Source organism: Protopterus annectens, chromosome 11.part0, assembly GCF_019279795.1.
Source record: "Protopterus annectens isolate FY-2018-M chromosome 11.part0, PAN1.0, whole genome shotgun sequence".
In the NCBI taxonomy this organism is placed as follows: domain Eukaryota; kingdom Metazoa; phylum Chordata; order Ceratodontiformes; family Protopteridae; genus Protopterus; species Protopterus annectens.
In genome coordinates this window covers 1121013211-1121026781 of record NC_056745.1, presented here as the reverse complement: position 1 = coordinate 1121026781, position 13571 = coordinate 1121013211, and the positions used below count along the sequence as shown (strand labels likewise).

Here is a 13571-nt window from a genome sequence, read left to right as displayed (position 1 = left end):
GTGGCCTGGAATGCTTCCTTGGAGTCTACTGGAGAAAGGGAGAAGGAAGTTGAAGAGATATCGGCTCCAGCTACTGTTGAGGTGACTTAGGCTTTGAGTAGATAGAATCCAAGGGAGTCAGATCTGACTGTTTTGAAATTTTTGATGGAGGCTCGGTGGTCAGAACCAAAGTAGGTGAACAATCCAGTGACTTTTTTCTGGAATCCCTAATCTTAGGAGCCAATTCAGGCTTCCCTTTTTCAACCCTCTTGGAGGGGGGCGGGGTTTGAGCATCAGTAGGTAAAGAAGAAGAAGTACAAGGAAGAAGACCCTTCAACAACAACTTATTCTTTTGGTCACTAAAAGCTCCAGAATTGAAGCCTGCAAAGATACTGCAGTCGGTACCTAAATGGACTGCACACTCCCTGCGGGCATCATAGTTGGGAATTTTACTCCCACAGGAAGTGCATTTTTTAAACCCAGTTGGCTTATCTGTAATGATTAAGAAACAAAATGGTTATATAGAAGAGAAGAAAGTTTTTTTTTCTTTAACAGCAGAAGTGAAGTACCAACAATGGCACTACGGAATAAGCTCTAAAGGGTAGGATTAGGGGGATAGAAAGAATGTCAGAAGTACCAACAATGACATGCAAGGGAGTATCCAAGAACTATCGGGTACGAAACAAAAAGTACTGTCTGAAGGACATAACTCGAAAACTAGAAGGTAAGGGAGGACAGGACAAAGGAAAAGTGAGAAAGATAAGAGTAATATAATAAAACACTTACAGCCCTGAAAAAACAACATCTAGTTGCTCAAGAGAGAAAGATCCATGTCTAAGGAATATGGTGGCAAATGAAATCTGAGGTATGTTAGGTTAGTGGGGCATTATGGGTAAAGGGAGGAGATCTAGAGTCGTATCCATGAATCTGGAAAAAGCATCCGAGCCAAATCTGAAGTCAGACCAGCAGCCCCATCAGTTGAGGAATGAATGAAAATGACATCATCAGATCTACAGGTAAAACATTCCTCATGTTTTCACAATTTGTCAGAACAAGTTTTAACGTATCAGCCTGAAAATTCAAAATTCTGAAAATCAAAGTTACAGAAGTATATACGTCTTCTCCACACCTATCAATAATTTCCCCATCCTTATCAGAAAAGAGTAGACTGGAATTAACCAAGTGCTTAGCAGCAGTGGGATCAACTAAAGCTATAGCTGCTGGTTCAGGTTTGTGAATAGTGTATAAAAATTTAAAATACTGAGGAACCTTATACATCCTCTATCTGCCTTTTTAGGGCCAGCTGGTTGACTACCAGGAAAAATGAAGGCAATAACACACACATCCCTCTAAAGCAGAACAAGGGGAAAGGGCGTAGGTTCTGGAAAATGATTCTATATTTTCTGAAGGGCTGAGAAACCTCAGTGCTCTCCCACTGAAAGCACTAGCACGTTTTAGCAATAGTTTCGGAGAAAGAGAAACTCCTACAGGGAGAATCAGAAACTGTGCTCTCTTCTGAGATTCAGAAATCTGAGGAAAAATTCTGTATTCTCCCTGCATCTTCCTGTTCAGATTCAGAATTTTGAATCTCATCAGGAAAAGAGAAATCCCTCTTTCCTTTACCGGAAACTACTTTACAATAAGGATCAACAGCCTGAATTAAACCCTGAGCCAGACCCAGTAAACTACTCTTGTCCAATGAATTAGAGCTGTAGGGGATATGATTAATCCCTGATACAAAGTGGATGTAGGTGCTACACCTGAGGGGTATGGGGTAAAATATGAGTGATCTGAGGTACAACTGGCCACAGCAGAATCACCTACCTGTGGCTGAGGCAAACTGCTAGCTTGCTGACGTGGCAAAAGCTACTTGCATAATTTTTTTCTTTTTGTGGCTATAAGAAGGACAGACAGTGAAACTGGTAAAAGGTTAAGCCACAAATTGTGCCTCTTTCCTGGGGAAGACAAGCAGCAATTGCTGGTAAACATTATCAGTCTGCAAAAGTTACTTTTTGACAGAAAAAAAAACAGGAAAAAGCACTTTAAAACACCTTGCCAGCCCCATAAAAGAAAAATAAACACAATTTATCAACAGAAAACATGTTTATAGTTATTTTACACTACTTTTAAACTGAAAGGAAGAAAACGAGTGTTCCATTCAAAAGTATGTTACAGTCTCGAGACTGTCCATTACAACAAAACACTCTTCGCTTTAAAATAACTTTTCCAAAGAGGAAAGTAATAAAACATCAACAAAACTAAGAAAATGGAAGTTTTTCCTCCAAAGGGAACTTTTCTGCCCAGCAAAGTAAAGCACAAGTCGACCACTGATCCTCCAAAGCCACAGAAGAATGTACACTTCAGCGGCAGTAAAACTCTGAAGGGCTTCATATCCAAACTTGTCCTTTAGTCAGCTCAGCTCCAGCTGCTTAACAGTTTGGGCTTATGGAAGTTGCCCTGAGGCTTTGGAAGCTGTCTTGTTGTTATATCCTTGGCAGGATATAACCTAGTTAAGGCTACAGCAACAGTGATCAATATGATGAACATCAGAATATGCCCAGGTCAAAAAGCTTGAGAGTGAGACACACAAATCAGTAAAACAAACAGGAGAGCACCTGATCAATGGAAGAAAGTTTAGGAAAGGGATACTTAATTAGAATTTACAGATCAATAGAAATGAATTTCTTTACTAACCTGATATGCAACCAAAAAAATAAATAAATAAATAAACATACTTTCACATGGAAATGGCTTCACAAATATTTTTATACTCCTTCAAAACTACAATTTGTGTTTCTCCAGGCTTCTGAAATGTGTTGAGGTGTAGCGCAAGAGAAAAAAGCATCTGGGGCATGGTTTTCTGGGACTGTTTAGAGTTATAAAGTGGCACAGTAAAGATGTAAGGATAGGACCTTCTGAGATAAAGTCTTAACAAAGACTGCTTTTAATGAGTTTAGATCCCAAAACAGAACTGCCTTACTTAGATGCACTTGGAGAAAGAATATGACAAGGTCTCAATAAAACTAATCTGGGAAGTCTTGCAATGATTCAAAGTCCTGAAAACATTTATATAATTAGTACAGGAATGCAAAGACACAAGTATGAGCAGAGTTCAGACTGACAGAGGGGTTTCCAGTGGAAGTGGCTGTACATCAGGGTTCAGCTCTGAACCCACTGTTGTTCATAATGGTGATGGACTGCTTCAGTAAACAGGTCAGAGAGAGCAAAGCTGCTGTATGCAAATAATGTGGCACTGCAAACAGACTGTGAACAAGAACTTTAGCAAATGACATGGGTCTGAAATACAAACCTTAAGGCATATGGAGTGAAACTGACTACAGACAAGACAGTGGTCATGGAAAAAAATGTGGAAATTGGACCTCAAAGAGGTCACGTTAGACAGTGTGACTTGGTGTGGACTACTCTGTTGACACATGAAGAAAATTCCAGTGGGGTTTCCAAGAAGTCAGTTGAACAATTCTTCCAACTAAATAATTAAGGAAATTAAAAAATACTTCCAACCAAATAATTAAATAATTTCCACAGGTCTGCTGAGAAGTTAAAACAGAACTTTACTCTTTGAAGCCTGTACTTTTATACTCCAGAAGTTGAACAGTGAGATAGAATAACAGAGGAACAGGTTAACAGCATCAAGTATCTAGGAGTTGTGGTTGAGGAGAGTAGAAGTCTCAATGAGGAGGTCAAAGGTAGAATCAGTGATGGTGCTGCAGAGAAGTGGCACAAAGTGAGAGGGGTAGTGCATGACACAAGAATGTCAACTCATCTAAAAAGTAAGGCGTACAAAACAGTGGTGCAACCAGTGCTGCTGCATGGCACAGAAACATGGGCAGGGAAAGAAGGGCAGCTGAGGAAGCTTGAGGTGATGGAGATGGGCAGTAGGATGCATCCTGTGGGACAGGTGAACAAAATGAAGACAGCACAACAAAAGTCAAAGTATCCCTAGTTGTAGAGAAGGTCAAGGAGAACAGATTATGGTGGTTCAGTCACATATGCAGGAAAGCAAAATGCAAACTGGTAAAGCAGATGCAAGACAAACAAGAAGAAAGTGAGATGGGGATGCTCAACCAAAAAAATGGAAAGACTGAGTGACAGAAAACTTGTGACAGTCAAGCATGACTGATGAAGATGGTAGGAGAGTGTCTGAAGCGAGAGAAGTGGTAACAGTTGATGTGACAAACCCAATCTCACATAAAATGGGAAAAAGAGAGCAATGATTATAAATAAACATGTCAAAGAGATAGAAGAAAAAAGAGAAGATAGACAAAACCTGCATACATAACAATACACCTGGTAAACACTAACTTTATGCAGTACAAAGAAATAATGTATAGTTGATCCTTAATTTGTAAACAGAGATCCATACCTGCAATATATATTATACAGTAAGGATACACAAGTAAAAAAAAAAAAAGAAAGGTAATCCTGCATCAGCAGCCAGTCTCATCATTAATCTGTCTCTCTCCATTCCACTGCACATCTTTGAAGATTCCAATTCAAAAGCAAGCATTCTTTACATGCGAGAAGCACTAACCATACGTAAAAGGAAAAGTTACTACCAGAAATCAACAATACATTTATAGGCTACTGTTATACAGGACATTTTAGGTTTTTCTGTAATAAGACAATCCAGTCACTGAGAATTAAACTGTTTCTATGTGGACTTTTTGCTGGCCAAGTGTCCAGAATTAAAGCAAGGATGGGTAAGACCACATTACTTGGCTTCAGGTACCAGCTTCTGGGCCATTATATCTCTAATACAACAGGTGAAAATAAATATATGATGCAACTTTTAGGAGTGTCAGAAAGTGCATATATAAAACAGTTTTCACTTAAAAGTCTTTTATTTAAATATGAGGTATTTACGTATTATCGCAACCACACATTAACAGCATTCAAGGCATTATCGGCAACATTCCATTCTCAGTGAAATAACGTGCTGCCGATAATGCTGAGAATGTGTGGTTGTGAAAATACGTAAACCATACTCTTTCTACTGAAGTAACTCGTGTCCTGAAAAGTGGTTGTTCATTTATCTCTTTACACCCAAAAGTTTCCCCCAGTACAAACAACAGCACAAAACAGTCATTGGATACAAGCAAATGGTCAATTGTTTGCATAACCATCAAGCTTCCTTCTCTAAAAAGTGTTTAACACTACCTTTCGCAATCTTACAGATAGCTTTTACATAGCTGTCATCCAACCCAATCAGGGAGAAATTTACATTTATTTACATTACATTTGTTCACCGGGATAGTCCGACTGGATACATGTCCATTTTCAGCGGACAATCCAAAAATAGTCAGGGGCGGTTTTAAAATGTTAGTATTATTATTACTTTGAGACACTGACAGAATAAGGGAATTGGAATTACTATGCATTTTACCACAATGAATAACTATATATAGAACGTACTCTGTATTTTAAAGTAAAAAAAAAAACCACACACACTGTCAGAATCATGGCAAAGTAATGCCTATTAAAACCACTTGCAGTTTTCTACTTGTCATTTTCTTTTTATGGGTTGTCTAAACATGCAGCGAGTAAACTTCTGAAAGATGAAGGGGGTGAAAACTACTAATGTATTATAACAACCATGTACCGTCAGCATACACGGCATTCTTGGCAGTACGTTAGTTAACTGTGAATGGAATGTTGCCGAGAATGCCTTGAATGCTATCAGTGTGTGGTTGCGATAATACGTAAGCACCAAATATGACTGTAAGAGAAGAGAGCATACAGAACCACTCTCCTGCGAGATTTTTACAATATTTTGCACTGTAAGTCTAGACAGCAGCAGCTGTAATAAAAATTCACTTGCATTAAAGACTAGTTGTTTTCACCCGGTTTTACTCGACTCTGTATGTGTTATTAGTCACACTTGTTCTGGAGGAGCTAAATGTTTCAAATTTCCCTTTGTAATATAAAACTCTTGGCCTGAAAACAATGAATTATCTCCTGGTTTGGGATAGTCAACTTTTTTTTTTAATCCTAGAATGAAAATTATGCTTGATGTAAGAACCTCTCAATACCATCAACAGATTCCATTGGAATATCAAGGTTTCAAATGCTTCAAGAGTTCCTGAGAGCAGTCTGTCTTGGCTTATCTAACTGGAATGCATTTTGGAAAGAACTGGCTGCTGCTGGATGTTTAAGTAAAAAGCAAAACACTTTAATAGTGAAGTAGTGATTAATTCATAATGAACCTGTAGTATGTTGCATTCAAGTCACAAGACCAAAGCAGTGCAGAAAATGTCTTATCTAATGGTTTTAATTCTACAACCTTCCAAGTTGATGTTTGAGCAGGGTTTAACCACTAAGAGTACTGAAAGCAATGTGTTGAGCAAACAGTTCTAGGTCTGGGATCCTCATAACACCAGCACATATGGGACTTTCTGACTATGTAAAGTTCTCCCTCATTTTCCTAATGCAGAATACAAATATTTATTGAGATTTGCTAAATTTCATCAAAAGAGCAAAGGATGGTCCCAGGAAAGGCTGCAACTTTAGGAAACAGTCAATTCTAGAGGCATGGAGCCTTTGCGTGAAAGGAAAAGGAAAAGTATAAATTTCCAGTCAATAATGATTTGTCTGTTTAATAAGCTGGTACCTTGTCTTTCTCATACCCATATCAGTCACTGCTTGGGTCACAGAAGCAGGGATAAATACAATGTATATGAATAAAACATACATGAATAAATTTTAAAGAAGCCAAATAACATGTTCATGGAGGTGTGGGGGGGGATACTGAAGCACCCAGAAGCAGCCTAGAAAAGGACTGGCAGAATATGCAAACAAATACAGTCAACAGAAGTCAGGCTTGAACCCTGGAGATGTAAGAAGCCTTTACCACCGAGTCTGCCCTACTGAAGGCAATCCTACCTCTCAACCTCTTAAAAGAGCTAGAAATCTGGGCAAAGCCATAAATAACACGGAGACAAAGGTCCAAAATAGGGTCACTTTTTAAATATTGCACTTACAAACTTAGAAAGTTGACAAAAAAACAGGTTTTGTGTTAGTATGCAATTTTTCAAAAGTATGAAGTCTAAAACTCAAATGTCTGCCATTATTTTTTTTACTTCAAACCTCAATAATTTGTCAATGATTTGCCAGAAAACTGCAATTTTATGAGAAATAGAGCACCAGCATGGACATTCTGGGAAAATCTGTACAGTATGCAGTCTGAATCAAAGACATACAGGACTTCTTTTTAATCATTCTGTCGGGGCTCTGCACCCCAACTATCTAGACCCCACGCCTCCGTTGGCACATTCATTCCTTCTGACCCCTGGCTGGCATTCAAGGTGTCTGGGAAAGACAGCTGACAGCTGCTGATAATTGAAGATGCACTGCATGGGGTTAGGAGGCTTTTTTTAATGCTTCTAACACACTCCTGTTGCCTATAAAGTGCCATAGAATGGCTGCTGTGCTGGATTCACAGCTACTGAACGTTTCCTACACCTGTGCTTTCAAACTACAGTGCATGTGCACTCCTTGGTGGGCACATACTCTTTGAGCCATAAGCTGCACAAGCTACAGTATCGGACATTACCTCCAAAGATGGAGGTGTTGGACTCTTCCAACCCTGGCATGCCACCCAACCTTAGTTTCCAGTGCATCTGTCGGATAGAGCCACTGGAGTGATCCTGGGATGAATTTTCTATTTCCCATCCACTCATCAAGATTTCCCTTGAAGAGGGCCATTGAGGTGCTCTGTTTGACATGTATGGGAAGTCTATTCCATAGCATGGGCAGTCTCTGAGTTATGAACCTGTCTCTCCAGCACGTTCTGTTGACTGTGGTAATGAGGTTGAGGTCTCTGGAGTATGTGGTGTGGAGGGATTGGGATTTCTTTAGATGTAGCATTTCTAATAGGGCTGGGTCAGACATGGCTTTATAAGTCAAGCAGAGATCACCTCTAAGTGGGCAATATGAGACAGAGAATAGTTGAAGTTTTTTGAGTCTGTCCATATAGGGCAAGTGTTAAGGCCTAGGATCCTCTTTGTGAGGTACTTTTGCGGCCTCTCCAGTTGTTGCAGGTGTCTAGTGAGGTACATGCCAAATGGGGCACTGTACTCGATGATTGGCCTAATGAGGGAAGAGTAGAGGGAGACAATGACCTATTTTTTCCTGGACGCAAAACCTTTACTAATGAGATGGGTCACATAGAAGGACTTTCTGACCACAGTGGCAGTGTGGTGGTCAAAAGAGAGGTTGTTGTCAACCTGTATTCCCAGATCTCTTATAATGCCTTCTGTGTTCAGTGGACTACCATCAATGTGGTAGTTCATGGGAAATGGGTTTTTCCCAAAGGGGATGACGACACATTTTTTGGCAATGAGCTTAATGCCATGGTTCTGACACCAATCGTTGGTCTCAGTGACGCCTTTCTGTAGGATGTCAACATCACTTGGGGAGTTAATAAAGGCTCCCAACTTGCAATCATCTGTGAACTTTATCAGCCAGTGTCCCTTCGTGTTGGACTGGACTTCTGAGAAGTAGATGCCAAACAGGAGAGGACTCGGGACCGATCCCTGGGGGACTCTACTCGTGACTGTTTGGAAGTCTGACTTGGAGTCAGCTACTTTCACACTGTGGGTTCTATCTGTGAGCCACTTTCCAGCCCATCTAGTGATATAGGGGTTGATGCCTAGCTTACTGAGTTTTTCTATGATTCTTGAGTGGAGAATTGTTTCAAAAACCTTGGCCAGATCAAGGTAGGCTGTATGAACCACCTTGCCTTCATCCACAGCTCTGGTGGCTGACTCAAAGAAGATGACCAAGTTGAGCAGGCATGATCTACCCTTCACAAAACCAAACTGTGTGGGAACCAGAGTTTGGAGATTCCCTATATCCTTGTTTATTAGGTCCTTGATGATGTGTTCCATAGCTTTGCATATCAGACTTGTCAGGCTAATGGGGCGATAGTTTCCAGGGTCTGTAGTCGCTCCTCCTTTGTGGAGAGGGATGACTGTAGCAGTGCGCCATTCGGTAGGGACAAAGCCTGAGGTGAGGCTGTCATTGAACAAGGCACACAGGTGAGATGCCAGTTCACTCTGTAGTTCATGTAGAACACAGCCAGGGATATTGTCAGGTCCCATAGAAGCTGCATTATTGGCCTTGGACAGTGCTGTTTTAACCTGTGCAGCAGTAATACTGGGTGCCTGGCAAGCTACTGGTATTGTGATTGGTCCTTTGGGGGGTAAAGTTGGCACTGAATCTGTTGTGCAGTATACTTGGCAATATCTGTTGGCTCGGTATAGGAGGTACCATTGTGCGGTAGCTCAGAGCAAATCTGGGTATTGCCGCGGAGGTTCTTTACATAACTATAGAAGGTCTTGTGGTTGTCTTTACTATCTGCTGCAATTCTGTTTTCATAGCTAGCTTTAGAGGATTTGATGAGGGTTCTCAACCTTTTGTTGAGGCTAATAAGGGAGTTTTTCCAGTCTTGGGACTTCACCTTATTCCATATCGGTTTCCTCCTTCTGTTGTAGAGTTTGTTTATGGCAGGGGACCATCATATTGGCTTCCTTTTTTTGGAGGAGAGCGTCTTGGTTCTATTGGGTATGGCAGGATCCATGCATTTGTGTACATGTTCTTACAGTGCATTGGTGTGTGATTCAGCGGTCATGCTACTATTTTCCATTTGCATGGGTGCCGTGAAGTTAGCTACCTCTGTTCTTAGGAACCCAAAGTTAGCTTTGGAGAATTTTTTCATGGTGGTTAGCTTTGCGGGGGGGGGGGGGGGGGTGGATTTCCAAGGTTATTAGTTTGTGGTCAGATCTAACCAGGGAGGAGATGACTATTGGTGCAGAGCAACAGTCGCCCATGTTAGTAATGACCAGGTCAAGGATGTTACTACCTCTAGTGGGGGTAAGAACGAGCTGGTCCAGGGCACTGGAATTAATGAATTCCAGGAAACATTGGGCAAGTGCATTGGTACATGAGTAGTTTTCCCAGTTAATGGAGGGGTAGTTGAAGTCGCCCAGTATGAGTGTCTTAGGTTGGACCCTAATATTCTCCAGGGTGCTTAAGAACGTGGAGTGAATGACTCAGGACATGGCTGGGGACCTATAACAGGCTACGACCTGAATCGCTGTCTTACTCAGTGTTAAATGCACCTGAAGTACATCTGATGCGTTATGTTGGGCTACCAGTCTGGAGGTGTACGCATCTTTTATGCATATGGAAACACCACCATCTTTGGAGCTTCGGTCCAAGTTCTGGGGCCGAAAGGTGTGGAATGAGTTATAGCCTGGTAGTGTAGGGGGTGCTTTCTGTTGCCTTGAACCAGGTCTCTGTTACAGCACAAATGTTGATGTTCTCCATTTTAAGGAGTGCTTCGAGCGAGTGCATTTTGAGATTTAGACTTCTAGCGTTGAGCAGCATGACACACAGATTGCATTTGTTTATAGCTGTTGCGGTGGTAATTTGGTCTTTGGAACACTGCCTACAATAGGTGGCAAGAGCCTTGGCCAGTATCCGGAAGCCCAGGGGTGACAGATGCAGGCCATCTCTGGCAAAGTATCAAGGTCTGTCAATCATGTCATCCCAGACAGATACTGGATCCCCTTAGAATGACACCAGAAATTTAGCCAATTGTTGAAATCAATCATTTTCTGCTTGTACTGTGGTATCATTCTGGGTGATGGTAGGATGCTGCTCAGGGCTAGGGTTGTACCTGCCTGGGCTACATAATCTGAGAGCTCCTCCACGTCATGTAGTCCAAGGAGGTACGTCTTAGGTCATTCACATCCACATGTACAATGACAGAGTCATATTTGTACCTGTTGTTGAGGGACCTGAGTGCGTGCATTATATGGCAGATTCTGGCACCTGACAGGCAGCTGATTACTTCCTCCTTATTCAACCTAGTGAGTGGGGCATCAGTGTGCCACACTACAGAGTCACCTATGACTAGTGTGCTGGGCATGCTGTTTTGCCTTAGGGGCTTTGGCTGAGTGGCACACTGTTTAGGAGAGTTATGTGTCTCGTGATTAGTGTTGTGCTGTGGTGGTCAAGTATGTTTATGCCTTGGAGGTCTTTGCTGTTTGGGTAGATTTTTATTGACAGCCTCTGCAAAGATGGGTGTGTGGTTTGTGCTTTTATGTGAAGGCAGTGCTGGCGTGTGTTCTGGAGGGCTATGTGTTCCATGTAGTGTGGTGCAAGTGTTCTCCTCTTGACCAGCTATTCCAGTCTTGGCTGGAGAGTGCGTGGCTTCCAATTTGGATATACAAGTGCATCTCTCGCAAGTCTGAGTGTTGGGAGGTAAGAGGAGAGGGTTGTTGGCTTACATGAAGCAGTTGCTACATTGCCTCAGGATACTCAAGTTCACCAGGTTAAATGGAGAAAGCACAGGGAACTGAACTCTCCTCAACCCTCAGCTGGCTCCTCCAATACCTAAACTGTTACCTGAATTAAGGTTGGCTGGGAAAAGACAGGGCTCCACCCCTATACATTATGGAGCCAGACACTGACATGCTAATAGGCAGCTGTCATATTTTAAGAAACCATGAAGTCACTACCTACCGCATCAAGAGTACGATACCAAAAGAACTTACTGTACAGACAAAAGACACTGATGTGCCAAAAGGCAACTGTCATATCTAAAGACTCAATCAAGGCACCCAGTGGCAGTAAAGGCATGATGCTTAAGACAGTCTTCATTGAAAACCTGGATGTGCAAAATAAACTTGATAATGTTACTGAGATCCAGCATGAGGCATAGATCTCCCGTCTACTTTGACACTTAAAAAAACAATACAAATCTCCTTAGCTTTGCCTGAAAAAGGAACAGGCTCTATAAATCCTTGGTTAAGCATAGTATGTGCCAGTTTCAAGACCTCTTGCAGGGATGCACTTTGTACATGAATAGAGTCCATTCAGGTCGACTAAGAAATTCAAAGACACTGCTATCCATGGCCATGACTAACACCTGACAGTGCTTTATGATGCTTCCCCAACCTGAAGTATGTTTCTTGAGAGTCTGGCAAGTCTACAGTGAGCAACATCAGTCTGTCTCCAAAAATAAGGGGTCACCTAGTGGCTATACATACAAAGAGAAGGACATAACATTCCTTGTGTGGCTTTGAAAAAAGGTTCTCTTGCCCTTTTGAGTTCTTTCTCAGGACAGCAACTGACATAGTGTCCCCACCATTAAACCTAGCTCTGGAATGGCGGACCCCTGCACTTGCATGACATGTGAGGCTTTTGGTGTGCGACAGATAAATGGTAGGGGTTACCTAATAGAGCCCGAGAAACAGAAGAATCTATGACTGGAGGCACAGTAACCTAGCACTTCCTGTGATCCCTAAGAGTGCACGCTCCGACCTGTGAAGACAGATGTCAACACACATCAAACAGCCAAAGCATGTCTAACATGTGAGCCAGCCTTATGGGCTGAACAGTTGCGGAAAGACACGAGGTAGTTTCCTCTACCCCAGCAAGATTTTTGCATGACTCAGAGGTAGGCTAAAGGAAAAGACTCCTCTGTCCTGAGCACAATAGTGAAGTCAGCACAAGGGACTTGAGGGATTGCTTTCCACAAGCAAACTGGGTATACTAATGTGGGACAGATGGTGCAGACACACTGTGACATCCCTAAACTTGACTACCACAGGTACAGAACTCAAGGACCACTCATCATTAAAAGACTACAAGGAACCTCTTCACTTGTCATGCCAGAGCTTACAAGGCGGGGAAGTCTACTTTGCACATAGGCTTGGAAGGAAGAAGTTGTGAATTATGCCTGGTCTCAAATGCTTTTGACTTCACATATTGCTCAGGGACGAGCCTACAATCATACAAGGGATGGCCCTACTAGTCACTGCACTGACTACATCACACAGCTGTCATGTTTAGTAATTTGAGGCAGATTTCAGGCTTTTCACCTTTTTTATTTTCCTGCTGGTGACCTCGAGGAAGTGCTGACACTTACAGCAATGCTTCTCACATCAATGCTTTCTGCACGTGCAACAGAGATAGCACCAGTCTGGGTCCCAGTTAAAGATCTGGCAACTTGATCACTTGGAAGGATTCAGCATTTCAGGCACTAAGTAGGACAGCTTTTTCATAATGGACATAAAAAAAAAATAACTAAATGTCACATGGTCAAGACCCCCCCCCCCCTCACACACACACACACACACACACACACACACACACACACACACACACACACACACACACACACACACACACAACTTGCTGCATGAATAACTCATCAGGAACCAAATGAGTCCATGACAACTAGAAAAACAGTTACTTTTCATTAGCTTTTCCAAATGGTTTCTGAAGTCAGATTTAGAGTTCCAGCAGACAAAGACAAAGCATCTATCCCCCCAAAAACAGATGAAACTGCATGTTACTCAAAACATTATGCAGTTTTCTACTTCTTACCTGGCCTGCAGAGAGACTCTTGCTTTCTCCTCCCATCGTTCTGACACTGTAAGGAGTTCCTGCAATTCAGCCATGGCCTTTTCAACTGCGGGATGGGGTGCAAGGCCCACACCTGAGTCTATCAGTTTTTTCATTACATCTAAGGTGACTCGATTAGGGTTGGAAAGGGTCAGGCG

At 42.0% G+C, this 13571-nt stretch overlaps 1 protein-coding gene across 1 annotated transcript in view; it reads right to left on the bottom strand.

Annotated features, from left to right (window-relative positions):
* KDM5A (lysine demethylase 5A) overlaps positions 1–13571 on the bottom strand; it is a 2605143-nt gene that overhangs the window by 788584 nt on the left and 1802988 nt on the right. The window contains exon 19 of the mRNA XM_044088480.1: positions 13396–13571. This exon is cut by the window's right edge and continues 180 nt beyond it. Coding sequence (XP_043944415.1) covers positions 13396–13571 — 176 coding nt within the window. The remainder of the gene's footprint in view (positions 1–13395) is intronic.